The sequence below is a fragment of the Vidua macroura genome, chromosome 2 (genome assembly GCF_024509145.1).
Source record: "Vidua macroura isolate BioBank_ID:100142 chromosome 2, ASM2450914v1, whole genome shotgun sequence".
Lineage (NCBI taxonomy): Eukaryota > Metazoa > Chordata > Aves > Passeriformes > Viduidae > Vidua > Vidua macroura.
In genome coordinates this window covers 114,927,898-114,955,760 of record NC_071572.1, presented here as the reverse complement: position 1 = coordinate 114,955,760, position 27,863 = coordinate 114,927,898, and the positions used below count along the sequence as shown (strand labels likewise).

At 41.0% G+C, this 27,863-nt stretch overlaps 1 protein-coding gene across 1 annotated transcript in view; it reads right to left on the bottom strand.

The window, feature by feature from the left end:
- Positions 1–327: 327 nt before the first annotated feature.
- The window catches only part of LOC128803183 (uncharacterized), a 51,530-nt gene continuing 23,994 nt past the window's right edge, over positions 328–27,863 (bottom strand). The window contains exons 2-7 of the mRNA XM_053969839.1: positions 4,431–4,558; positions 3,833–4,317; positions 2,743–2,915; positions 1,745–1,912; positions 1,448–1,493; positions 328–1,166 (exon numbers count right to left, since the gene is read on the bottom strand). Coding sequence (XP_053825814.1) covers positions 632–1,166; positions 1,448–1,493; positions 1,745–1,912; positions 2,743–2,915; positions 3,833–4,317; positions 4,431–4,558 — 1,535 coding nt within the window. The 3' untranslated portion in view covers positions 328–631. The remainder of the gene's footprint in view (positions 1,167–1,447; positions 1,494–1,744; positions 1,913–2,742; positions 2,916–3,832; positions 4,318–4,430; positions 4,559–27,863) is intronic.

The window sequence follows — 27,863 nt, the reverse complement described above, 5'->3', positions numbered from 1 at the left end:
CCTGAAGCTCCTGTCTCACTTTCTGGTGGCCTTCTTCAATCAAGCTCCAGACGTGCTCAGGCAGCTTTGTTTCCATGGACAAGACATGGGTGTATAACAGGGCAGTGACAGTGTCCTTGTAAATTCTTAGCCTGCTGACCAGTGCTCCCACCTTGTCCTCTCCTTTCCTTCACTGCAGCATCTCCAGCTAACAGGAGGATCTCTCTGGTCCGAGGCGTGCAAATCTCAACTAGATCTGTGACGTGCACTGTACACCCTTGGGGCTCTTAGGGAAAAATGATCTCCTTGTTCCACTGTGCTCCATTTCCCCTGGTGCACCTGGGGGTCTTCTTTACAAAGGCATCCATCCCTCACACTCATCAGCAGTCACCACCAGAGGCTGAGACTTTCCTGGGTTCTCCTGGTGCCCTGGGCATAGACCACATCCCAGCACAGGGATCCCAGCTGCCTGGCCTCACTCCTGTGCACAGGGGTGTCACTGGCTGTGGTGTCCCAGAGGTGGAGCAGCCAGGCCAGGATGGACTCACTGCTCTGGGGGGCGAGCTCCCTCCACAGGTCTGGGGACACAGAGAGAGTGATGACCCCTGGCTCTGGCTCTTCTGCTGGGTGTGAGGGTCCAGCCAGCTCCTCATCAGTCACTGTGTGCATGGATTTGCTCTTGGATTTCTTCTTCTGAACAGGGGCAGCTGCTGCTGGCTCGGGCTGTCCTGGCTCGGTGATGATCTGTGTGGAAGCACTGACTGCCCTTTGGGTTCCTCCTCCCTCTGGGGCACGCTGTGCAGAAGTGGTGCCTGTTTCCCTGCTTTTGGTTTCTCTTCCCTCTGGGGCAGGCTGTGCAGATGTGGTGCCTGTTTCCCTGCTTTGAGTTCCTTTTCCCTCTGGGGCAGGCTGTGCAGACATGGTGCCTGTTTCCCTGCTTTTGGTTTCTTTTCCCTCTGTGGCAGGCTGTGCAGACGTGGTGCCTGTTGCTGTGTTTTGGGTTCCTTTTCCCTCTGAGGCAGGCTGTGCAGACGTGGTGCCTGTTTCTCTGCTTTTGGTTTCTCTTCCCTCTGTGGCAGGCTGTGCAGACGTGGTGCCTGTTGACTGTCTCCTCTCCTCCTCTTTGAGAAGATGTTGTGCCACACCGGGTCACGTTGCGTTCCCAAGCAAGGTGTACAGGATGCAGGCTGTACAGAGAAGACAAAGCAGAACTAACAAGATTATGCCATCTTTGACATCCAGAAAGAACTCAATGCTTTCAAAAACTGCCGTGTCAGGTCTGAAAGGCTGGAAGAAACCATTCCCTACTCTTACCCCCAGTGGTTGGGTGTGATTGCTGAGGAGGATGCAAATGTAACAGCCCAGACTAGGACAAACAAACAAACTGAATGTATATTATGAATGATGTTCACTGCCTCAGAGGTTATCATGCAATAGACATAATAAACCAATATAGCAATTTTCATACCATTCCCTGGTCTCAACAGGAGCATTACAGCAGGCAGGTAGTTCCCCTGTGCAGAAAAATATAGAGAGCAAGGTATAAGACCCATGTAAGCATGTTGATCATCGTGGTGAATAGGTGTTCTTTTGTAATACAAAATTGTAATTCTGACTTCTCTCAGGACTGGCCCCACATTGGGTGCCAAAATATGTACTAGTCTGAAAATAAACCAGTGGGAGATTCCAAGTCAGAACTACAATTTAATAGGGAAATTAAAGTAAATGCAATAATACAGAAACACTGACAGAGTCAGGATACAACCTGGCACCCTGGGGGTCAGAGTGGTGGCAGCAGTCCTATTGAATGGTGGCTGCAGTCCTCCTGGAGTGACAGATGTGGTTCTGTTGAAGGATCTGTGATCCTGTGGAAGGGTCTGGTCTCCTTCTGAAGGTCCAGTGGTGGTTATGTAACTCTTGTCCCCTGGGAATCCTGTAGAAAAAGTTGCTCTGGTGTTCCAAAACCCCCGGTTATATCCAGGTAGGTGTTTGGCTCCTCCCCCTGGACGGAGCAGCTCACAATGGGATGATGGAATTTATGAGGCATGCAGTGAGACTTGATAGTCCATTAACAGATAGAGATAGCCTCCCAGGGACTGCAGTGACCTCAAGAAACCCCTATCAGAGCTTCCAATGACCTCAATAAACCCCAAATGACCCCAAGAAACCACTGTGACCTCAGGCAGCCCCTGGGGTTCTGCACCCTCAGTTCCCAGGGAGGAGCAGCCTGCAGCAGCCCAGGTACCTGAACCAGAACCAGGTCCCAGAACCAGGCTGGCAGGGGCAAGGAGGCAAAGCAGACTCTCCCACAGCTTCCATCCCCGCCTATTCCCTCCATGCATCTTCCCAAGGAGCTGGCTCCTCAGCAGCAGGATCTGAGCAAGCCAGAGGACTACCAGGCTCGTGGCAGCCCTTCAGTTTTGCCACACACAGTCAGTACAGAGCCTTAAACTGGGTTAAAAAACCCTAAAGCGATGAATATTGTTCCACAGAGAAAAAGTGTAAAACAACTCAGTGGACACAACACTGTTCATGTCTCGTTCTTCCTGGCCTCTCCCAGCCCTGCACCACGTGTTTGAAGGGAATGGGCAGAGGCAGTATGGATATAACACCCAGAGTGCTCATTCCCATCCACACACATTCACCAGTAGTGCTGGAACCAAATGCACCTGCTCATCCTGCCCACTTAGCAAAGGAACAGCTGAACAATTGTTCCCCCTTTGGCATAAAATTCACACCAGAGAGAGAAGTTCCCGTGCTTACCAGGAAACACTTCTTGGTCCAGCAAGGGCTCCAGTGTGGTGAGCCTGGGTACAATAGCAGATCCTGACACCCTTAACAATCCATTTCTAATGTTCTTTCTTACAAATGGCACATCGACTCCTTCCCAGTCAGTGTCCTGGTGGCTGCCCCCTTCCCTTTCGTCCTGGGGCTCCCTGCAGTTTCTCCAGTTGGGTACTGTAAAAACTGTGCCATTATCCTTGCCTGCACCATTGCCTCTTCCTCATTCCTTCTTCCACATCTTTTATATACCTGAGATCCCTTTCTAACCAATTCCTGGAAGACTCAGCCACCTCTCCACCCCTTGCATGTGGGCTCTCACCCTCCCACAGCCACCAAACTCTGTAAAATCACTCAACTCCCCAGTGACCCAAACAAAATCCCTTCGTGTATCAGGCCAGGCTTTGGTGACACATCCTCGCCAAAGGTGGTCCCTGTGCCACACACCACAGCCTGTCCCTGTGTCATACACCACAGCCTTTCCCTGTGTCATACACCACAGCCTTTCCCTGTGCCACACACCACAGCCTGTCCCTGTGTCACACACCACAGCCTGTCCCTGTACCTTACAGGGCACACCACAGCCTGTCCCTGTGCCACACAGGGCACACCACAGCCTGTCCCTGTGTCACACAGGGCACACCACAGCCTGTCCCTGTGTCATACACCACAGCCTGTCCCTGTGCCACACAGGGCACACCACAGCCTGTCCCTGTGTCATACACCACAGCCTGTCCCTGTGTCACACACTGCACACCAAGGCCTGTCCCTGTGCCATACAGGGACACAAATGGGTTCTGCTCCCACATACCTTGGTGGCATCGGGGTACATTGGTGTCCACCAAAGCTGTACCTTTGTGGGTCAGATGTGCCAGAACATGGGATCCACACAGTCCAATAGATCCTACTGTCCCTTTCCTCCACCTGGCTAGAGACGGGACCCTCTAATCCTGGTCCAGGGACAGGGCACACCACAGCCTGTCCCTGTACCTTACACCACAGCCTGTCCCTGTACTTCACATGGCACACCACAGCCTGTCCCTGTGCCACACACCACAGCCCGTCCCTCTACCTCCCACCCCACACCAAATCCAGTCCCCGTCCAGCCGCAGTGCCCAGAGCCCCCCACACACCCAATCCAGCCCCATCCAGCCCCGGGCCGCCCTGCCAGCGCCACAAGCTCTGTACATCACCAGGTCCCTCCACCGGGGTACCAAAATGTCCCAGGGATTGCCGGGGCTGTAGGATCAATACCTCCCTGCTTTCCCTCTCCTGGAAGCCGGCGGTACAAACGACTTGCAGCTGGCCTCTATTAGCCTGCAGGTTTTGAAGGCAGAGAACTTCCCAGTCCTCGCTGCTCTTTCCGTACCACACCGCCTCCCGCTGCTGTTTGCCTGAGCCATGTTTCTCCACGTTCCCCTTGGACAAATCCTTCCCCACACCATCCCCTTGCTGCCCGCTCTGGGCGTGGGCTGCCGCGGCATTTTCTCTTATCTCCCCTCCTCGGTACCCACCGGCTGAGACACCGGGGAGGCACAGCCTTCCCCAGCCGTCTACCTTGAATAATTCCCCCTAGAACCTACTATTTTACCCCAAAGTTCAGAAGTTCAGGTTTGTGCAGACCCACTTCTCTGTTTCAGGAGCCAAGCTGTCTGGGCTCTGCAGCAAACCTGCTGCTTGGAGCTAGTAGAGACATTAAGACCCATTTCAAAGATGTTAGCTCCCATATCTTCACCCATCAAATCATTTTTAAAGACATCACCTTTCCTCTCATCAGCAAGCAGCTCCTGGAGTTTTACTGCGGAACCACATATTTATTTGTGAGCTTATTACAGTGTGAGTGGGCTGGAAAGTTAAATGGCAATTAGTCCTTCAACCAAATACATTAATCTGCATAGCATGAGTCTCCTCATCCTTTTGTTTTTATTTATTTATTATTATTACTTTTTGTGTTTAATGCTTCTCCAGCCCCCCAAGTGCGGAGTTGAGGCAGCGCAGGAGCCTGTTCTGTGTCTCTAAAGAATACATTAGAGCTGCCCCGCACAAAAGGGGGCACCCCCCGGGACAGCAGCCCCGTTAATTACCCCGCTGCTTTCCCTGCCATTCATCCCCCGGCGTGTGAGGAAGACAAGGAGGCAATGACAGATGGGCGAGCACAAAAGCTGTGAAAAGTCAGCGATGCTCAGAGCTTTTGCAAGCGTGATAATGACCTGGAGATGATCTGATTTTTGTAAAGAGAGGCTTGTTCTGCAATTGTCATCACCACAGTCTCACGTCAGAAAAGGCTGGCTTTTTAAATTTATGCATCTCCTCTGCCTTTCTTGAGTTCTGCCAGTCACTTTTCCCATACTTCTAAACAACGCAGAGTACAAACACTAATTCTAATTCCCAGTGTGTCCAACAATCAGAGCAGGATGAGTTGGGAACAAGTTTTAGTCTAGATTTTTTCTGCTGACTGTATGAAATTTAATTCCTATTTCTTCTTCTGTAAAACAGGAAAGATTTATATTTGCAGATTATTTTTAAATGAATGGTGATGTACAGGTTGGCAGTAGAAATAACATTTGTTTATCATGAAAGTTGAAGTTTGTTTGTACTTTGATGTTTTGCCTTTCATTGCGAATGCCATGATTTTGTATGCTTAGAAAGCTCTCAAAAAGCCCATCCTTTTTTCATGCAAATTTATTTAATACATCTGAGTCAGTGCAGAATATATTTAAGAAAGCTTTTACTCTTCCAGTTTAATTATTTTTGGTCTGAAAAAAATTTTAAATTACTATTAGCTTGCATCTTGTGTTCATTTTATTTGAAAGCAAATAAGATTTAAACAAATTATGTAAACCAAATAACCAGTTCAAGTAACTGAATAAGCCACCAACAACCCTTTTAACATCTGCTGCCAATTTTAGTTGTTTATTTAGCAGTTGAGATGAACATGGAGGAAATATTTGGTCTAAGGAGTTACCTGTGGTTTGACTTAGATACAGTCTCTACTGCATTTCAGGTTGAGCTCCTTTTCTTTATCCCAGACACATTAGACCAGGGTCTTAAAATTTTCCTACTGGGGTCCACATTAATTTTGTGCTGTTTTACTTCCCAGCTTAATACCTGTAATTTCACTCAAAGACTAAAAAATTCATCTGAAGCTGAAAAATATCTTAGAAACCATGTTAGGCTTTCATTTTCTTCTATCATCTTGATTTATGGATACTGAATAGAGTTCAGAATATGAAATACTCATATCAATGCAGTAGTAGCGAGAAAAATAAGTAAAAAGGGAAAAAAAAAAAAACTATACCTGTGTTCTGACACAAAGATTTGCAGTTTTTGAGTTATATCAATAAATTACCTTCCCTGAATAATTTAAGCCTTATCTCCCAACATATTGCAGTTAGTGTGGATGTTTAATTTTATGTAAAGTGAACACAGCACCCTTTTCTTCTGCTCTAGGAGGGATTTTTCATGGCACTGTCAGCATTAGAGCAGTGGAGATCACAGAAGCCCAGAGTGGGCCAGGTTGGAAGGGATCACAGGGGGTCATCTGCTCCAGCAGGGCCATCCCAGAGCACATGGCACAGGATTATGTCCAGAAAGTTCTGGAATATCTCCAGTGAAGGAGAATCTTCACCTCCCTGGGCAACCTGTCCCAATGCTCACTCACTGCACAGCTAAGTCTTTCCTCATATTCAGGTGGAATCTCCTGTGCATCAGTTTCTGCCTTTTCCTCTTGTCCTTGCTTGGCTCCTGACACCCTCCTGATACCCTCCCCTCTGATCCTGGTGGACATTGAAGTCCCCCTCTCAGTCACCTTGATGTCCTGAGCTCTGAGCAGAACTTCCAGTCCTAGCTGCTTGCATCATCCCACCAGGATGTATGTTCTATACATCAGGGAATAATCCAACACACTGCGTGTAAAAGTACGCAGTCTTGGCCACTTTCTCTGGCCTTAGGGTTATGCTGTCGTTTCATACAGAAGGTTGGAAATGGTATTTAGCAGTCAAAGCTTCCAAAAATCATTAAAATTTAATTTGCTTTTGGGGAGGGAGGCGTAAAGCACAGGAGATTATGTTCAGTTTATGAGCCCTGACCTTTCCTGCTTAGCCATTTCTCCAGTTTAATTTTGGTTCATGAAGTGCATATTTCATATGGCTCTGGTTATTATTACCTACTTCTTATTTTATTATTACTTGAATGTATATGGGAGGCTATCATTTCCTTTATTGCTGTGGGAGACAGCATCCTGCATCAGGCAGGAAGTGCATGGGGGAAACAGTTAAATGTTCTCCGTGCTGAGACTGCAGCCAGCTTCAGGAGAGGGAGCTGAACAGATGCTCTGCACCTCCAGACGTGTTCCTGCCATCAGTGCTGAGAGGACATCAAGGTTTTTAATAGCAAAATGTCTGGGCTCCCTCAAGCCCTGCTGATTTCCCAACCATCTGAGCGGATGTTCAGACCAGTCACTTAAAGACTCTATTGCAGCTGAGTGATGTTTCCCTTTTTCCCAGTGCTTTTGTAGCTGCTCAGTAATGATCATCATGGGTCACTGTTTATTATCCCAGCTTCACAGCAATGTTGTTTTTCACAGCCCCCCACATGACTGTTTTCATTCCATTCTCTCTATCCTTTTTGGCTTTGAACTCTTCTTAATCCCGGACAGAGAAAAAGCGCCAAACAATCAAAAAATGCAATGTCCCCAGCCAAAATAATGTGCCTGGTTAGTAGTCAGATCCCTAAAACTGAGTAGAAAGATGTGGTCCTATCTCTTAATGCATCCAATTTCTTCCAAACTCTCTCCCCAACTGCCCCTAAGCAGAACTGAGCAAGCAGACAAAGATAAACCATCCGATTAAAGGGACTTTAAGCTGTGAAGTCCTTGTACCTGCACCCATGGTCAAATCTCCCAAGATAAAAAGAGCCAGAGAGGGCTCAAGACTAATGAGCAGGTCTAAAACATGCAGCTGGAAGAACACTGAGTAAATGTATCATGGTGTTGAATAAAATGTAGATAGTGGCACGGCTGCTCTGTTCATTGTGTAGTGTGTGTATGTGCAGGAAGGTCTCCTTTAAGCAGAAAAGGAGAGGGGAAGAGTATCAGAACCAGCAGTGCTTGCAAAAAAATCTGTTCTTTAGCCAACAGGCTTCCATCTCACCATTTAGCATTTCCCAGCAAATTAATGATGGGGGAAAGGTGAAAGGAACTCAGTAAATAAGTCTGAAATCAACTCTCGCCGTGCCTCGTGGAGCTGCAGGCAGGTGATTAAAGGCCTCCTTTCATCAATATTTGATTTACACTGGGGGTTCTTCATTTTAAGTAATTTCTCCCTGTGTCTTGACAGGTGGGTTGGCTGCACAGCAGCCATCAGCACACAACCCTTCAGTGCTGGAATTGTGATTAGCAAACTGCATCCCTGCACACGGATTTGTGCTGGGTTTGACCACCTGCACTCACAACAGAACACACAAAGCTCTTCAAAGAAGCAGCACCTATAGAGGTGCAGATATTTGGAGATACAACAGGATAAAGTGCACCAAAATCCCTTGGAAAGCACTCTTCTTTGGGAACTGCTGTTATGATGTTATAAGATCAGCCAAAACCCATCTTTAGTAAATTTCTGTGTGCCTCAGCTAGCCAAGGATGGTAAGAGTACAGAGCTTACATAGCTTGGTTGAAAGGATTTTTATCAGGAATAAGCACATCAGACAAATAGTTGGTGGCCTGTGAGCTCTGCAGCCTCTTGGATCCAAATTTCTTTTTCTTAAAATCTCCCTGTTTCAAATGTGTCAGGAATTCATTCTCCCTCAGAAAAATAAATAAGTGTAAAATTGAGGTGGTTTATAATTCATAAGCAAATGTCTGAATTGGGAGCTGACAGTTGAAAATTTGTAAGGAGCTAGAAGGTTTTGCTTTTCTAATCTAGTTTAGTAAATTCCATGTCACATTATTACAATGTTTGTGGGCATTTTATTGACATCTAGCTGCCGTGCAGGGCTTGTGATGATGAAGCTTGAAGCAGCAGTGGCTTAATAACAGGAGCTCTTTTGGAGAACCTCAGAAATTGGGGAGCTACACAGGACTTCTTTAAATTAGCCACTGATCACCATTTATTTGTGAGAATGTTACAGGTGAACCCTGAGGAGGATTTTTCCCCACTGCTTTTGTCTGAGGCTGTCTTGGAGTAGGAGGAGAGCATGAACTTGTTTAATTCACTCAGTGTTGTTTGGTTTGAGCTGAGAGACTCCGTGAGGGGCACGGGACAGAGAACAAAGCATTCCTCTTCCCGTGACTCTGAGAATGTGCTGCTTCCCTCTGCAGCCAAGTTCAACTTCAGCACAGATGTCGTCTGTAAATATAACCAAGTGTCCTTCTGCCTCTTACTCCCTGAGCATCTATGTCAACTGTGCTCACCAGTTCTGATGTAGAAATCTCTTTGTTTAAGCAAGCAGTGGGAACAAATGTCTAGGAAGTTAGCAGAGTCCCCATCAGTGAAATTCTGCAGGTAAGTTCAAACAAACTTCTGTGAGGAATGGCACAGCTCAGTCTGATTATGCAGATTTCTCTGATTTCACAGAAAGGATTCTTTCCACGATGCAACTGAGCAAGCAGGCAGTGTCAAAACTAGTGATTGCCATAAGCATCAGGGGGTAAACAACCCAGATATTTAGGATTTAAAATTGCCCTTAACTCTATTAACTGCAGTAGCATTGACAAAGCAGTGCAACACTTCTAAAAGCAAGCAAACAAACAAAACCTGGAAATTGTCTTCATTTAAGCTGAATTTTTAACATTGCTTTCCAAAGTTGTTCTCATGGTCCACTGCCAGTGTGCTGTGCAGCCTCAGAGACTGGGTCAATGAAGGGGCACATTGTGCATCTTCAAAAGAGATCAATTGCAATCCCCTGAAGACTGGGCTGCATTACCATTACACAGGATCACTAATCAGCAGCAACTTGCTATCCTGCATTGGACATGTGTTACTTATCTCCCTGCATTAGCCCCTCTTTCAAAAATCCCACCAATCTCCAGCTACCTATGGGTAGGATTGAATCAGATTATATTTTTACCCTGCTGAACCTGGGGTAAAGCATGACTCTGACACTGGGGGATGCTGGAGTCTGAAAAAAAGCAGGAATTTCTCTCTTTTTTTTCTCATTTTGCAAGGGAAATAGAAGTGGTGAGAACTAAACTAGCTTTCATTAGATGCAGAAATTTGAGTGATAAAATTTATCCACATTCAAGGTGTTCTTCATATTAACATTAGGCAACATTTTCAGGAAGCTGACAACTGTAACTACTGTGTACTTCTGTGACTTTTAGTTTAGTTATTAGATGCCCACTTGTGGTGACATTTTGCTACGTGCTTGCTAAATGTATTTACATTCAGCCATTTCTTTTTTAAACAAGAGGAGAGAAAAATGGGAGGAGTACAAAACACATCGACCTTTCAAGATCGCTGGGATTAAAATACAAACTTTATTAATCACATGATTTGTTGCAGTCACCACAGGGACAACTGCACTTCCAGCTCACCCTGGCATTCTCTGGAATAAATAACCCCCAGAACTCACCACCCCTCAGCTGACTCACACTCTGTTCCCACCACGCACAGGCTGGGCTTCCCTGTGATTTATCACTGCTGCCTTAGCAGCCCTGGGCTCATTGTCTCTAGCCCTAGAAACAATATTCATTATAACTATCTACTAAATTACCTCCATGAAGTAAAACACGGATGTAGAAGGGAACCACAAAGAAGCAGATACAATTCCAACCAAGGAATGGTCTGTATCCTTGCCAGCTTCCTTCCCCCTCTGGTTTGCCACTTCTTTTTCATTTCTCCTTGTCTCTTGTCCCTGTGGTTTGCCTTCTTGGTCAGGCTGCAAAAACTGCTGCCTGTGTCCACCTGGAGAGCCCACGAGGTTGAACCCACCCCCTTCCCACGGCCTCACCTCCCCACCTCCCCTCTGAGACAGCTTTTAATTAATCTAGGGAGCCTTTCCATCCCTGAGCTACCACTCTGAAAAAACAGGGAAACCCTGGAAGCAAGTTCCCCTGACAGCAGCATGGAAACAAGATCCCCTGCACTACCAGACCACATATTCATAAAATAGTTACACAGCAATGCTGCGCTGAACCATAGATCAATAATGTTTCTCACAGCAGACTCCTTGATCAAAAGAATAAATGGTTGCAGGTACGGCACTGATTCAAAATTCTATTTTCATCTGTGTACTTGGATACGTGTATTGTATTCTACAGTGGATAAATGCAGTGTTGAACTGCTGGGACCAGCAGAAATATTGTTTGTCTGTCATGATGATGATACCAGCAGATATTAAGTGGTTAGCAGTATGCAAAGTCCATAAGCACTAATCTGTCATCTTGCAGCAAATGGGGCCTCAATACCATATGTAAAGATTGTATCATAATAATTTCCTCAGTTTTCCCAGGTGTATGAGTGATTTTAATACCACTTGTTCTAAAAGTTAGGGGATTTGCTAATAAAAAGTAATCTTTATGAATTTATTCATAAGTCAGATATGGCACAGAAATTTAAGTTTTGTAAGAAAAATGTGTTTCTAGAAAAAGATAATAATGAATAAAAGAAATGCACAGTTATATGATTTTTTTAGTGAGGAAGGTGTGTTTGAAAGTCAAAAGCTTGCTCCTGCAAGTTAGAAATTGATGTCAATTCTCTTCCTACCTCCATTGCCCTTAGGCTGTGGAAAGTCTTATCCTGCTTAAAGTAGATGACTTTGAGAAAAGGTTTGGTCAACCTCCTTAAGAGCCAGTTGATCTTCTGGGCTGAAGTTTATGAGTTAAGGAATGGATGTAGTGATCTCTTTTAGACAAAGTCAAGGTGTTCTGTCTTGGGTAGAGTGTATTTTTCCTTTTAAATTTTTATTTTAAGTATAGAATCCGGTTTTGAACTCAGGCTGTAAGATAACTTTGATAAAGTAAATGTTCTGGGTTTTTTTCATCCTGCCCTAGTAGCCACTGTTCATTGCACAGAGAACTTTCTGCAGTGCACAGCTGGGAATTGTGTCCTGTTTCTTGATCCTGTCCCACTTTGCTCTGTCTTGTTGAAATGAGGGGTTTGTCTTTTGTTACTACATATGGAAAATAAGAATTCAAATTGATTTTCAATTAGAATGGGACCAGGGAAGCTATAAATACATTAATGTCCACCAATTAATTTTCACAAACATGTTCCAATATCCCACATAGCACAGGCTCACAGCTGCACTGCTGTTTCCATGGTGGTTAAAAAACGAGGCTGTGCTGTACCTGATGTGGTCAGAGCAGGTTTGGTGTGCAGTGTCTGCACAAATGGAAGGCCCAAAGCAGCCATAAAACAGGTTTAAAGCTCGGTAACATCTGAACACTGCTTCCTGCCTCTAGTTCTCATTTTTATATTTGGCATGAGCTGCCATGACCTCTGCTGCTGTCCTTTAACGGGATAACTTTACAGCAGTGAGGCTGATTTGGCCTCAGATGTCTCAAACTTCTACTGAATTCCACTTGCACCATATGTGCCTGTAATTGTGCATGTTGATTTAGTGCTGTGGGCTCTAATCCCACTCTCTCCACCTTCCCATCCCAAAAGAGCTCACAGAGTTCACTTGCACTACTTAATTAAAGACTTTATTACACATAGCTGGCTGTAACCAGGGTTGTTAGAGCCTCTCTCCCTTCCCCCTCACCCTGATTTTTCTACCAGTAAATGTCCATAAGTTTCTGTTGCAAGTGCCTAGAATAATTAATCCTAGCTTGAGCATTCCAGACTGAAGAAATGTATATCTTAAAATCAGATATGTAGCTTTAGAGACCTGTAGACTTATCATAGTAGCAAGTCATTTGGAAAATCAGTCATATTTTAATGGGCTTAGTACACAGAAGTGCCTTTTTCCATGGAAAAATTATTAGGGATCTGCAAGTTTTATAACTTGAAAGCCCCTGAATTAAAGGCAGGTTCTGCAAGAAGAATACAAAGAAATATTTTGTTCCTCTGTTCTTCTGTTTGAGATTATGATGGATCTCTCCTTCCCCACTTAATTCCTACATTTCTGTAAAAATGTACCCTGACTCTAAAAATTTCATTTTAAAACAAATAATTTTGTAAGGGGAAAAAATTAATTCCTCATATTCATATTTAACTTGTTTGAGGTATTCCCTTTTCTTGTAGTGAAGAGGAAAAATGTTACTTCTACATTTGGTATTCTGGCACCTTCAAAACACACTCATCAGAACTAATATCTGTATAATTACCAGTTGCATTTAAGCTCCAGAAAAGTCTTGTCACTACAAATTCTGCAATACAAAATTTATAGTATTTATTACTCACTTTGTCAAGGAATGGTTGGAGCCCAGCTTTCCACACCAAACAAAATGAACCAGATGCCTGTAAAAACTCTGTTTATTTCTTTGTTCTTTCACTATTTATTGCTCGTTGCCTCTTTTGCTGCCTTAACCATCAATCCATCTCTGAACTTTCACTGTCATAGGAGCATCATTAATGCTGAGACATAATAACCATAATAACCAGTGGGGTTTTTTTCCCTGAAACAAAAAAATAAATGCTGTTCAGTCTACAAGATGCAGCTTTGTATTCATCCTTTGCCATAAATAAAAAGAAAAAAAACCCAAAATGTTTTAACCAGTGGCTGTGCTGAATCTTTTAGTTGTATACATGTTCAGTTGTTGACATACTTTTGAGGCACATCATCAATTATGGCTTTCTGTGTTAAAAAGGTGGGATAGTGACATATTTTCTGTAGGTAAACACCTTCCATAGATTAATAGGTGAGTCTATAGAGAAAAGGCATCTACTGGTTTATAAAACAAAGGGTTAAACATGGAGAAATTTGGTTTATTCTCTAATGCTACATGTGGTCTCTGAAAATCAAAGCAGGAAGCATCATGGAGCTTGGAAAATGATGAAACCACAAGTCATTTTTAACTAATTCCTCTATGCCCTGTCACTGAATTTTACAAGATACAGCAGAAAAAAACCCACCATGTGGTTTCATTTAAACATCTGCTGGCTCTCCTAGGGGAACCCCACGAAGCAAATGAGTGCAAAGAGGACAGGATTTGGAGTCTTGCTTGGTACTGATGTAGCCCATGTTCCTTTCTGTGCTGGAACCCAAAATCCAGTAGTTCAGGGGGATCCACAGAGGCTGCAAGGAAATGGAAATGTAATTCCATGCCAATGAAAATATGGAGAAAGAATTGGTGTTCTCTTCACTTTCTTGCCCCTACAGTTACCTCTGGCTGTTGTCAAGACCTAGATCTAGGTTAAAAGGTATCCTGGAGGTCTTGGCTAATACTTTTTTTTTTTCCTTCATTAAATTAAAATATCTGCCTTGCCACATTTCTGTTTCATATCTCTGTGATGAAAATATGAACTTGTTCAGAGCTCTTATCACATAGATAAGCAGGTAATTTATATCAAGATCATGACAGCTTCTGAAGGTGTTTGTGTACAGAGCCTTTTGCAGGGGGGTCCTCATTTCTGGGTGGGCCTTTGTGTGTGGTAATGATTTTGAAAGCTGCAGCACAACTCTGAATTAGGTTGTTTTTTTTTGTTATTGTTGTGTTTTTTTTGTTTTTTTTGGTTTTTTTTTTTTTGTGGTATATGTCCATTTTTGTTTGACTGGCTTTTGAAGTAATCAGGATTTGAGTCTTTTTTTCAGTTACTTGTTCAGCATTTTGCTAGTATAAACCTTGAGTAAATAAGATCATGAACCTTCTAAATTTCTGAGGAAAAAAGTTGGCAAGCAGGCAACATTTTAACAGTCATTTGTGAATAAAAATAGAGCTGAGATAGATTATGAATTAGAAATTGCTATTTTCCATAATATACATAATCCTATTACTTTTTATGCTATTAAATTACCTTGCAGAATTATGGCACGGGCATCCAGCTATGCTGCTGAGGAAAAACACCTGTTTCCTTTTTAAAAATTACTGATTCAAAGATACTGAAAAGATCACTGAAGTTAGTTAAAAAATCTGAAACAAGAATTTAGGCAGTTGGTCCCCTTCTAGAACAATTGTTTCAGTTGTGTCTATAGGACTATGGTACAGACATTTCCAAGTATGTTCAGTCCTAAAGTCTTACAATATTAATTTAGAAATAATGCAATTTCTTTCATCAGCAACATTTGTAAGATTTTTGCAGTGAAATATTTTCTAAGGGCAATATTTACCTAAACTTCATTTGTTACTTTGAAGCTTTAGTGATTCCAGTCTTTTCTTTACTCTTAAAACAGCACAAGATATGAATAAGGTTGTCAATATGAACAGTTCTGAATGTAACAAACAGGACTTCCAGAACAGCAAAAGCCACTTGCAGCCTTCCCTGTCATAAATGAGCAGGAACAAATGTTGCTCAGGTCCAGTTTAAATGATGCAGGACTCATGCACTCTGAGCACCCTCTAACAGCAAGGATTAAACTGTGGTACAGCAAGGATTAAACTGTGGTGCAGCAAGTCTGTCAGGGCAAAAAAGGATGGAGCACACCCTGACAAATGCATGCCCTGCTTCATTTCCAATAATTCCAGAGGCTGATGAATTCTATTGCCAAGGGATTTCGCTATGTAAATCTCCCTGCCTAAAGCTTTGCTGAATTTTATAAGAACAGAGCGTTGTCTTTGTGTTGCTAAACACAATAGTTAGTGGGTCCTGTGACCTCACTCTCCAGGGATTGGGTCTTTAAAAAAAACCCAAAAAAACAACACACCACGAGGAAGAAAAGCTCCACAAATGCACTGTGGAGCATAAACGACGCCCTAGAGATCCCCATAACCAACCTAGGAGTTGACAATAAACATTTGCAAATGCAAGAGGAATTTTGTCAGGGCGTGAATAGCTGCTGGCTGGCTGTGGGGATGAAAGGAGCAGGGTGCTGGAGGTGACAGTTCAGCAGCCACACGCTGTCCTACAGGAGAGTGCCTGGCCCTTAATAGAGTAGTCAGGGGACAGCAAGAGCTGAGGGCTTAAAGGAGGTAATGCACCAAAAGGCTGAGGTCACCCAGGCACGCTGTGGGGTGATTTCTAAAGCAAGATGCAGAATGAATCACCAATTTGTGCAGCTCTTCCTCTCAGCCTCATAGCTGGAGCTTGGTCACTCCTGAGCAAATATCCTGGTTTTGGTGTGAATTAATCTCCCTGTGGCTCCTCAATCTTCTGCCTCATCTTCTGATCTTTCCTGACAGCCCAAGTCCAAGTCTCGGTGGCTGCAGAGACCAAATCTTGAAAGTTGAAGCCAAGCCTTTAAATTTGAAAGCTGAAGGTGGCTTACTCTGTAAAAATGCAGAAAAAAATGTCCAAAAAAATGCAATTACTATAAGCTAAAATTTCAGCTATTTCTTGGTTAACTTTGAAAAACTTGTATTGCTTTGCAGAATAATTAAAGCTTGCCTGTCTTATTTCTTTTTGTTTGTTTGTTTGTTGTTTTCTCTTTTCACCTTTTTCCCTACACGTCTTTCCAGCTAGAGGAATGTGGGAGGTTGGCAGAGCTGGTGAACTCTGATAGGAGAAGGGAAAGTCCTAGACAGAGGTAGAAGGAGATGCTGCTGGAGAATCTCTTTGCAGACAATTTTTAACTCACAGTTTGAGAAGTATCTGCTTCTATTAATTCCCATCTCAGTTCTTAGAAATGCTGATTTTAAAAGGCTGGAAAACAGCACTTTTTTCCCTGCAGTTTAGGACAGAAGAAGTAGTGACCTAAACTCCTTCCTAGCCCTTTACTTTCAAATCAATATTAGGTTAAATATAAGTCAAATTACTCATAAATAGCACACATTTGCATAAAACAAATGTACATTTTCTGAAAGTGTTGTAAAATCTAATGGATTTGGGGTTTTTTTTCTTTTTTTTTTGCTCTTAAAAGTCTGTCATTGTCCCAATAGATGTAGAAGAAAGAGAATTTTCAGTCTAGAAGGTTGTCTCCCAAATGAAAAGAGATGAAAAATTGCTTTACAATTTTGTTTCTGTAAAGAATGATAAAAGCAGCAGCTCAGATGTTCCATCAAAAAAATAATAAAAAGTCTTATCAAAAAAATCCCTAAACCAAAACCAAACCCTTTTGTTTGTTTTCATGTCTTTGAAATTTTTTTTCTCATAAAAAAAAAAAAATACAGGAGTATTGTGTAGGATGGTTTATGTGGTAATTTTAAAAAAGCTGAAGTGAGCTTTTTGAATTCATAGGGACATTCAACTCATCCTGGGTCTCCTCAGTCCATTTTTTTCCTGAAGTTTAAGCCCTTTTTTTCTGAAATCTTCAGCTAAATGCATAGAACTGATTTACCTTGTATTTTTATCCCCATTTATAGCAATGTTTGCTGAAGAGGCATTAGTATTTATCATGACAGGTTCAGTTATCAGAGTAAATATCTGCTGGGTGCCTCATTCTGGTTTTGACTTGATTTATGATGTTGTGGAAACACTAATATTAGTCTTTTAAAGATTAAAACAATGCTTAGACAGAATGGACAGTAATCACTTTTGAAAAGGTTGAATACTGTGATTTATAGGATTCCTTGAATATAAAGATTTAATCTTTGAATGTTTTTATCCAGATGCCATGTCTTATGAATGGTCAAAATTAAGTTGACAATATTAACATATGACTGGCATTGCAAAGAAGTTAAATATAATACATATAGAGATACATTAAGCTGTCCTGAACATTAATATATTATAGGAACAGGTTTATTCTTCACAGCACCTCTTTAATTTTATTTATCAAAGGTACTGTACACTGAGTCCTTCTTTTCCTTATGAATTTAGCATTGATGAGTCTTGCCAGATTAACACAAAAATAGCTTCTCACTGCCCATTCTGCATAAGTCCTGCATAATTTATTGCAGAAGAAACCAATATGACCATATATATATTTATCAATGTAATTTTTTCTATTGGTTTTATGAGCCAATGTGTGTAATTCAGCACTTTTCAGTGCTGGAATTAAGGCTTTTATCTATATAGTTCACTGAAATTTTTCTTGAGAGGGCCCACACCTAAACCAGGGAGTCCTTCTGAAAATGGACAATAAATTGGTGCCTGAAGTTATTGTGGTAACTAATCTGTGGTTGATGTCCCACATGATGTGCCAACCCCTGCAATTGTCATGGTGCCTTTATGGGACAGACGAATTTGGCCAGATCCTTTTGGCTGCTCATAACCTGAACAAAGCCAAAAAGGTTCATGGTTCAGTACAGCTCTGCTCCCACAGTTGTGGCTTTCCAGGCTGGTGATTATGAACTGGGATTGAAGTTTTTTTTAGTAACCTGATAAAACTCTATCAGAAGCTAACAATTTTCAGTCTTGCATTTGTAATGGCCTTAACTTTACTCTTTGATTCGACAACTACTGTTCAAACTGGCATTTTGTGAAGAGTTTCTCCGTGGTGTGAAGGGCTTCATCTGTTATCCCTGTCCCATTCCTGTCTTAGTTACTTGCTAGTCCTGGAACAGTTATTTCTACTATTAATTATCAGTATCACAATGGTATCTAAAGACCCTGGTGAGGACTGAGCCTGTGCTGCACTAAATGCAGTGCAAATGCAAGCGAGGTCTCTAGCCTTGCCCTGGAGATAATAGCTCTAATTTATTTTTCTATCTGAGATGTTATCACCCCGTTATCTGAACAAATGTTTATCTCTCGGCACCTCTGTGAAGGGTGGGATATAATCCCCAAGTCAGAGATAAGGAACTGAAAGATTGTGACTTGTCCAAGGTCAAATGAAAAAAAAAAAAATCTGTGGCAGAGCTAAGAGAACGTAAATGTCTGATCCTGGCTCTCGTGTGAAGTGCATGGCTTCTCTCTGGTTTCAATAAGAAATAGATTATCTCATATTGGCTTTAAATTAGGAAATCTTTAAATTGCAGAGCAGCGAATAAAGTGACCTGGGCATTTGTCTATTACAATTAGCTACTAATTTCTACTTTGCATGGATGCCTGAATCCTTTCCCTTGTCTTGACAGCTACTTTCCTTCCCACCACATTTTTAGCTGGTTTCAATCAGTGTAACTCCACCCATCTCAGGAGCTTCCGTTTGAGTTTCACTTGTCTTAGCCCTCAGAACCCCCCTGAAGTTTACCAAATCCACTTACCTTGAATTGTGACTCACTGTACCTCCAGTGTCTCGCTTTTATCATATGTATGTGGGCCAGATATTCTTGGAAGAATTCAACATTGTTAATTTGCTTGAGATTTTTTTTTTTGTTGTTGTTGTTTTTTTTTTTTTTATTTACTACAGAATGTCTGTTTTCATTAGACATAAAGCAGAGACCTTGTTTTTGTTTTTGTTTTTTAATTGAACTGCTCTTGTGTCACTATTTTTTTATCCTCCTGTTTTGACTACCATGAAAAATTTTTAAAAAACCATGCAGCGGTCCAGGGAATACTTTTCAACTGAGTTTTTTTAAGCAGTAGTAAGGCTTGATGAGCACAGAGTGATGGCACACACGTAGCAATGTAGGGCACACTGTGTCATTAACAGATTTTTATTTTCAGAATAAGAATTTCCATTGAAAGCCACGAGTTTGCACTGAAGAGAAGCACGAAGGTGCCCATGGACATATCTGAGAGCAAAGGTGTAGAAAACTCTGCCTTTGAGGCAGTGAAGTGTGGGAGGCAGGGAGGGAGGTTAAAGGCTCAAAGAGCAGGATGCTATTCCTGCTGCTGTGCCTGACCTGGCCTATGACATTAGAAAAGTCACTTCTCTTTGCTCCTGTTCAGCTTTGATGTGTTCTATGTTCAGCTGCAACTTTTGGGCAACATAACCCACATTCATACCATGATAAATTTCTTGATCATCCTCTAGGCAATTACACAGGAAGTCCACCAGACTGAAGCACACAGACACACACAAAAAAAAAAACCCAAATCAGTTTTCAATTTAACAGCAAATAAACCCAGCAAATTCTGGCTCACTTTTGGTAGAAACAACCTTTGCTACAATTATAGACTGTAGAGAAAGGATCATACTGTGGAGAGACTGATTTCTTTTATCATTTCAAGAATATGTTTCCAAATTATTTTGGCTTATATTTGTCTCTAGGGACAGGCATGCTTGGATCAGCATTGTTCTTACCTTGTCTTTTCTTAACATCTGCCCCCTAAATAACATTTCCAATATATGGATATATATTTTATGGGATTAACTTTAACTCAGGACTATTGAACTTTCCTGCAGATGATTATGTTCTACCGTTTTGGGTTTTTCCTGCAAAATACTACATTCTCTCTGTAAATCATAACATCTATGCTGTGGAAAAATTTTAGGTATTTTTTAGCAGAATACTTAATATATTAATCAGAATCCAAGTGGTAGTTTGAGGAAACAGGATTATGTCAAAGTAAGAATTGAACATGTGTAATTTTATGTTATTTGCCTCAACTGCTAATGTATCCAAGCTACCCATCTCCTCTGGAACTTCTCCTCTTTAGCTGTGTTGCAGACAGTAGCAATTTTATTAGTTTTTCTATTTTTTTATTAATTTTTCCACTTCTACCATAAATACAGCAGTCATCTTTTCCAACACTCATTTGCTCTTTGCCTCACAGCCATTAGAAAGCTCCTGTAAGCAACAGGCAGGGCAGAGTTTTTGGGATTGGCTTTGTAAAAATGTAAATATTCTTCCCTGATTTTTTTTTTTTTAAAGTTACAATTACTGCCTCTTGCAACTTTCTACTTACCTTTGAGGTTTGCACCTTTAACAGGAATTTTCTCACAGCAGTAAACCCCAACTTGCATGCTTCTACTTTTGATTTCTTCAAAATTAAAAACATTGTCTTGTTTTCTCACATCAAACAGCATGAAAAATATGCTGTAGCACACGCCACTTCTCCCAGAAATTCCTCTGGGCTGATTCTGCTGTTCTCATTCCCTTTGTTTTCCTTTGCAAGCTCTTCTAAAGTATTGTTATCATTGAAATTCTTACATCTTATTCAAAATGTTGGCATTGGCTTGGTTTCCAGTGATTCCTGTGACATTTGCTGTTCCCTGTAATATAACTTATTCTTTCCAACTCGGGCCATCACAGATTTTTTTTTTAGAATCCCAATTCTTTCTGGAAATAATTAAAGTTCTCTGTCACATCACAGTGCTGGAGTAGCATGAGCATCCTTTGTTTAGATAAGTCAATATGAATATGTTGAAACAATTTTTTTCTCTTTCAGCAGAGTTTGAGTGTTTTCTCCGTTTCTTTAAATCCTTGCTGTTTTCTTTTTAACAGTTAACCTCTAAAAATTGCTTTCATCCTTAGACTGGTCCGTACATTTTCCACTTTAACTTCTGTTCATAGAAATGTGTGTGTTTTATATTCAATGCCACATGTTAATCACTACCAAAGAGAGTGACAGAGCTGCCTTTTATTTGGTGTCTGAGATTTAAAGGGGTCGCTGTTCTGCAAAATGAGGCTTATGGCTCATACCAAAGTCTATTTCTCCTCAGTATTATAAAAGTGGCTTCTTCTCATCCTTTCTTTTTCTCTCCACGAGCCTTTTCTCTCAACTGCTGGCTGACGCTGCAATGGAAAAGAAAAAAGAATGAACATCTTCTGCTGTGCTGTAATACAGAATAATAAAAAGAAGCCTAACATCTGTCAGCACCTGCTCTGCCTAGAAATTGTATCCCAATCCACAGGTGCTTGGTTACCAGGCTTTGTAATCTGAATCTGTAATTTTGTGTTTCCCAGAAGAACAAGGACACCCTGTACCTTTCACTTGTACTTTTATTTTGTGTTTGTCAACTTTGAGAATGGATGTGATCTGTTGTTGTTACAGAATCTTTCCTTTTACTTTGTTTTTTTTTAAGAGTGCTACCCCATTTCTTCTTGATTTCTCTGCTCATTTGATGCTGACCTTGCCAATTTATTTCATCCCGTGTGTCAGTTACCCTTTGTGTACTGAAAAACACATTCCACCTAAATTGCTTATAGGTTAATCCCTTCCTTATAACTTCAGTCACTGACATCTTGTTTTTGAATTAGTTACTATCATTTTCTTGACCTTATCAATCTCAACAGTGTCCTTCCTTCTTCTAAACCAGCAATCAGAACTGAATGCTCCAGCCTCACTATAATCTCAAATGCACCTCAAAAACGAATGATAATATTTCTATTTTCTCTCCAGACTCTAAAATAAATGTTTGTGATGCTTTAGGCTTTCTTACTGTGCTGCAGAGCAAGCTGCATATGCCAAATAATTAATCATGGATACTTGAGGGGTTTTGAGAGGCAGGAGCAAAGGGTTTGCAAGTCAGGTATGTCTTGGTTATACTATTGAAGTTCCACTCTCCTATTGCAGAGCCACAGAATATAAGAGGGAACAATTTCCAGGTCTCAGACACCTCTTTACTGGGCTTTGGAGGTCTGTGAATGTTATACAAGCAGTTCACTTAACCTTTGGGAGTGGGAATGTCTTCTTGTGCTTTACAGTGCATGATTTCATGAGCAGAATTTATTTATAGGATCTGAAAAAGCAATTTCCTCTTCAGCCCGTGATAGGGGGTTCAAAAGTAAAAGAAAAAAAAAAAAAGAATATCTCTCCAGATCCCTACAGGGTTGTCAGAGATAAGGCACAGACCTTTCTTACTAGAAGTCAAAACAAAGCATGTTTCAGCTCATGGCTATCACTTTTGCATTGGTCTCTTGATACTACCAAACCCCAGCCCTGGCTTCCTGTCTTCAGATTTGTCTTGCTGTTTTAATTTTTTTTATTTAAAAAAACCCCTAAAAGTTGGCACTATAGTTGTAGAGAATAAATTCTATTGCTAGAAGACAATTTTATTTTCAAAGTCTCAACATAGTTAACTCTCCTCCCTGTCACAAACCCCATTTAATTGAGAGTGGCCCATCTCAGACATTTACATTTATGTGTAGTTAGCAGCATTTATGTGTAGTTATCTTACTGTCTGGGTTCATATCTACCAGAATCAGTGTGACAACTGTGACCCTCCTCCCACAGGAATAGCACTGATCTGAAAATTTCAGCCCAGTGATGGCTGTCTCCCAAATTTTAACGCCTGCAAAGCGATGAAGGTGTGACAGTAACAGTCCCAGTGCTACCTGATGATTATCAGGGGCATTATAAGGGAGGTGTTGGCAGAATTTCAAAGCAACAGTGAAAGCAGCCCTTTTCACAAGATGTAGTTGTATGAGTTTATAAAATAGGACTGATAAAATCCTAAATTATAAAGGAGGCAGAAGAGGACAGGGACTAGAACTGAAATTCTTGTTCCAAATACTCCTAAATTCCAGTGTTACATCCATGCACTCTAAATAACATTTCTGTCATCTTATGGCAATGAATGCTATTACAAGATTTCAAATAAAAGAGTCACAGTTTGCATGAAAATTTTAAGGAATTTTCACTGAATTATTCTGAGTTGAAAATCTGGAAGCATTCAACAATTTTTCTAGCAGATTATATTCACTCTTCGATGAAATTATATTACTGCATGAAATAAATGGCAGAGAGAAAAACAATGCAATGGGTCAAACCCTTCTATATTTGCAGTCCTTTGTAAAAAACACTTTTTCTATCCATGCTGCTCTCTCTTTAGACAAAGGGGAGTAATAACTCCTTTCCCACCCGAGGTATGTTGCAATGATGAAATGTTTTATAATATGTGATGCTGATTGTGATAAGGATTGAAGAATACAGGAGATAGATAAATAGATATATATGTGTGGGGAAAAGGTGCACTAGTTAAAATAATATACATTTATTCTTTTAGCAATTTGTTCATTGCAATGAGAAAGAAGCTGAAGTTGGTACTAGATCAAATGTATGGAGATGATGAGGCATTGACAGATGCAAATTAAAAAAAAAAAACATACAAAAGGACACTTTAAGTTTCATACTGAAAAGTGTGCTTGCCATTGGCCTAGCTTGACATTGAAATAGTTTTTTTGGAGAATAGAGAGCGACAGGATCTTTCCACCAGTTACAGCAAACAACAAGATTCTATCACATTTGCTCCAGTTCTTCCCAGGAAAGTCCTGGTACTCCAGACACTTCCTTCTCCAAATCAGATGTCCCTTCCAATAACAAGTGTGAGAAAACATCTTTTCAGTGCACGACTACAGCCTCCTTCCCAGCATGACAAGATAAAAGGATATTCTCAGCTATTATGATATATCTGACGTGACAAATGTTTAATTCTGGGGAATTACATCTTATGTGAAGAATCATACGTGAAGAACTCTGGAAAATCTACTAACATAGATACATCAACATGAGAGATTCCTTAGAGGTTGGTAAGGGACAGGAAACCCAGAGTCCATCCAGCAAAAATAATGCTTTGCAAGAGTCTCTGGCTATGTGACCCCATCCCTGGCAAAGCTGTAAAAAATGAGCCTCCTAATATACTTAAGTTATTGTTTTCAGACAGCTTTAAATGAATAATTGCCTCATGGCACAAACCTACTTAGCAAATTGTGCAGCATCCTGCGTATCACTTCAGTGGGCCCCACTGTGTGCTCAGCTCATCAAGGACTCGCTCACCTTTCACCACAGTTGCTTTGGGATAATGACAGAACATCATCAACACGGCTTCCTGGAGGCAGAGATAAGGATGCTGGAAAAGTGCTAACATGATGGATACAGAGTACATGAGATCCTGCTGGCGATTGTTTTGTTCACAGGACAAAATACCACTCAGCAGACAGACACAGGCTGAACTCTGACCTTAACATCTGACACTGGGGGGCTGGCAAAGCACACAGAGGGGCTGAGACTGTGAGCATCAATGAACTCTGTCTGCATTGGGGCTGGAATCTTGAAAAGTGGTAGAATGCCACAAAATCTATGCCACGAGGATTAAATGATAGCCACATGATATTTCCCTCAGGATGAGAAACAAAAATGCTCAAGGGATAACATTTATGTTATAGGTTTCACACTGGGGAGACTGTTTTGAACAAAGTCAGATGTAAGCCACTAGGAAGTTTTACAAATTTTGTCCACACATCTCATTTGGGAAATTTCGCACCAAAAAATCCAGGACTTGAGAGCAAATTTCACTGTTGGGCTGCAAGGAACAGAAAAGCTGGATTTTTGGGGACTATTTGTTTTGGAAAATGAATTCTATCTCAGTTTATGATACTTGATAAATTACCTAAAAGAGAGAAGACTGGAAAGAAGAAAAGGCAGGCATTAATAGTGTTAACAGACTTTTCCAAATGAAATGCTCCAGAACAAGATGTTCTAATCCAAACTGAAAGTTTGATAGAATTAGAGGTATAATATAACAGTTGTCCAATACTGAAAACGAACAATATTTTCTACTTAACTAGACAAGGAGTCTTGTCTAGTTAAAAACATGGTTTTGTTCACAAGCTGTAGATTTCAGCCTTGTAGGATGAAGCTGCCTTGTAGGTAGCAGCCAGAGTAGGATGCCAGCCAGCAGAACAGGCAAGGCACAGCCCAAGACTCAGCTGTAGGAAAAGTCAAGATATCTGATTTTCATTGGTGGTGCCCTAGGTTATAATGTGAAAAGGTAATAAGTGAAAATCTCCATGTTGTAGCCATGTAAACTCCCGAATAACTCAAAAAACTTCTTTGTTTTTCACCCATTTGCTGCCTTCTTTACAGCAATAGCTTTGACACTTTGCTCCACACACAGTGAAAGAAAACCTTTGGAATCTGATGATCAATGTGCTGTTTGTGTCTGGGATGAGAATTCCACTGGGCTGAGCACACACCAAATTTCTATGGAATGGTAACCCTGCTCCTTAAATTGCTGAGACTTTCTGCCTCATAGTCTGCCCCCACGCATCTTGTGTTTTTAAACAGATTTAAATGACTCCTTTATCTTCTTAGCCTACACAGAAAATAAATCTCATGCCTTGAGCATGATACCTTTGCATTCTACAGAGCTAAAATCTGTGGGGAGTTACTTTTTTAGCAAGACAGAAGGTTTTAGGAACTACTTTGGAGCTGCTGTCTGGGACTATAATTCTTCCCTTGACATCCTTTTGCCTCAGTAACCTTGTGTCTCTTAATCTCTGCATTTTTTAACTTGATATCCTCTTCTTTATTTGTTTTCCAATTGACTCACTTTGTCTAGCAGAATAATCTCTAGCCCCACATAGTGCACAGAATTTAAGAGCCCGGGCAAAACTAATTGGAAAGATAATATAAACACTGTGCTCAGAAGGGGAGACATGACACATAAATTACCAGATGCCTGTGAGCTTGTGCCATTCTCAGTCACTGTTTCTTTTCCCTCTCTGTAATTGCTGCTGGGGGATGGATATAAAGCTGGCAAGACAGAAGTAGTTTACAAATAACTGTGCATAAACATGGAAATCCTCTGTTAGGAAAGACCATGGAGTTCATTGTTTAAATATTTTTTTCTGACAAGACTGTTCTTGAACTTTTTTGTAAATACTGAAACCTTAAGCAATTAGGGAATAAGCAATTCAGCTGAAAAGTTCTGTGTGAAGTGATTTCCTGATGCTTTTCTATTAAAAGAAAAATCTTAATGGTTTTATTTGATAAAGGAGATTAAGACCATGTAAGATGAGCAGCCAGTATCCAATGTAGCAAACTTAGCAAATATAATTGAATGCACCTTTGACTTAGTCTCTTTGTAAATAGAGGTTTTATAAGGGATTAAAAAATTATTAAAAACTGCTACAGACATGATAAACTTTGACTTGACTCTCACAATGATATTTTTTTTTTGCCAAGTTGTCTGGTAAATTATTAATAGAATCTTTAGCATGAAATCAGGATTTATCCAAGAACAACAAAAATGGACTGCATTTGTTAGCCACAAATATGAAAATCTGGGCAAATTGTATATGTTACTATGAATTTTTTGTGGGCCCAAAGTGGATCTCACCCTAGAGCTGTCAATCAAATGAAAGAATTTAGTGGACTCAGACATTCTATGGCTGCAAAGGGAAGTGTTAATTCATAAAGATCAGCAATTGCAAGTTCTTAGTTTGATCAGAGAGGGAGAATTAATTGTGGATGAAAAGTCACCTGAGGTGTAGGGGAGGAAATTGCATCTGGATTGTTTGTTTGGTCTTTATTTCTTAAAAGAAAGGTAAAATGCTAGAGAGGTGCTTTCTTTTCAGGCCCCTTGAGAAATTGTTTCACTTTGGTCTCTACAAAGTATCACTTTTTTACACTTTTGAAAGAATTCTTGCTTAAAAATTATATTGGTGGGGTTGCCTTTCCTGTTAAAAGAACAGAACCCTTACTGTGGGTGGATATTTTCATTTATTTGAATGAGACATGGATTGGTCTGGCTCTGAATTCATGGAGCAGAAGGGTGACTTAAGCAAGAGATCCATGGGGAAAAAAAATCCTTGCACTCTTGTAGCACTTAGGTAATGGGAAAAGGTTTTATAGCTCCTGATGTCTCGTTGAAAAGCCAAGAGAAGCAAATGAAGATGCAACAGTTGTGTTTATTTAGCTGTCATGTTACTCAGGTTTTACTACTGATTCCTTAGATACTGCTAAAAATATCTAAGTTCAGCATACATGTTACCTGTTAGCTGACTGCTAGAAGTGCTGTCACCAGTCAGAAACAGTGATTATTTGATTATCTCATGTTAAATTACTGCCTGCTGCATTTGTAGCAAAACCATGAAGTCTTATTGTCAACTGCAACTTGATTTATTTAGTGTTAAACAAACCAGGCTGAGCCGTCTGTAAACTGTTGGTTTTGCTAAGGGTTTTTCTGTGGTTTTGGGTTTTTTAAAGATTTATTTATTTCATTGTTCTTCTCCCCTCTCTGTGCCTTCTATTGACACCATGACACAGTCAGGGGTTTACAGCATATCTGAAGCAGTGTCACCATGATGAAGTGGTGTCATCAGGCCAGGCTTCAGTTCTTTGTTTTGACAAATACTTCTTTGAAAATAAGAAGTAAGTTGACATTTGCAAGTGGAAAACTACTTTCATTAAACCTTTTCTTTCTAGTTTAAGACCCCCTCACTAATAAATGAAGGTGGCAGGAAATATCTCTGTGTATTGGAGAACAGTGAGGTGCAATTTGAAAGTGACACAGATGAAAAATTGTTCCTGTAATAAACTATTGATTTTGTTCATGATCAGGACTGAAAGAACAGGATA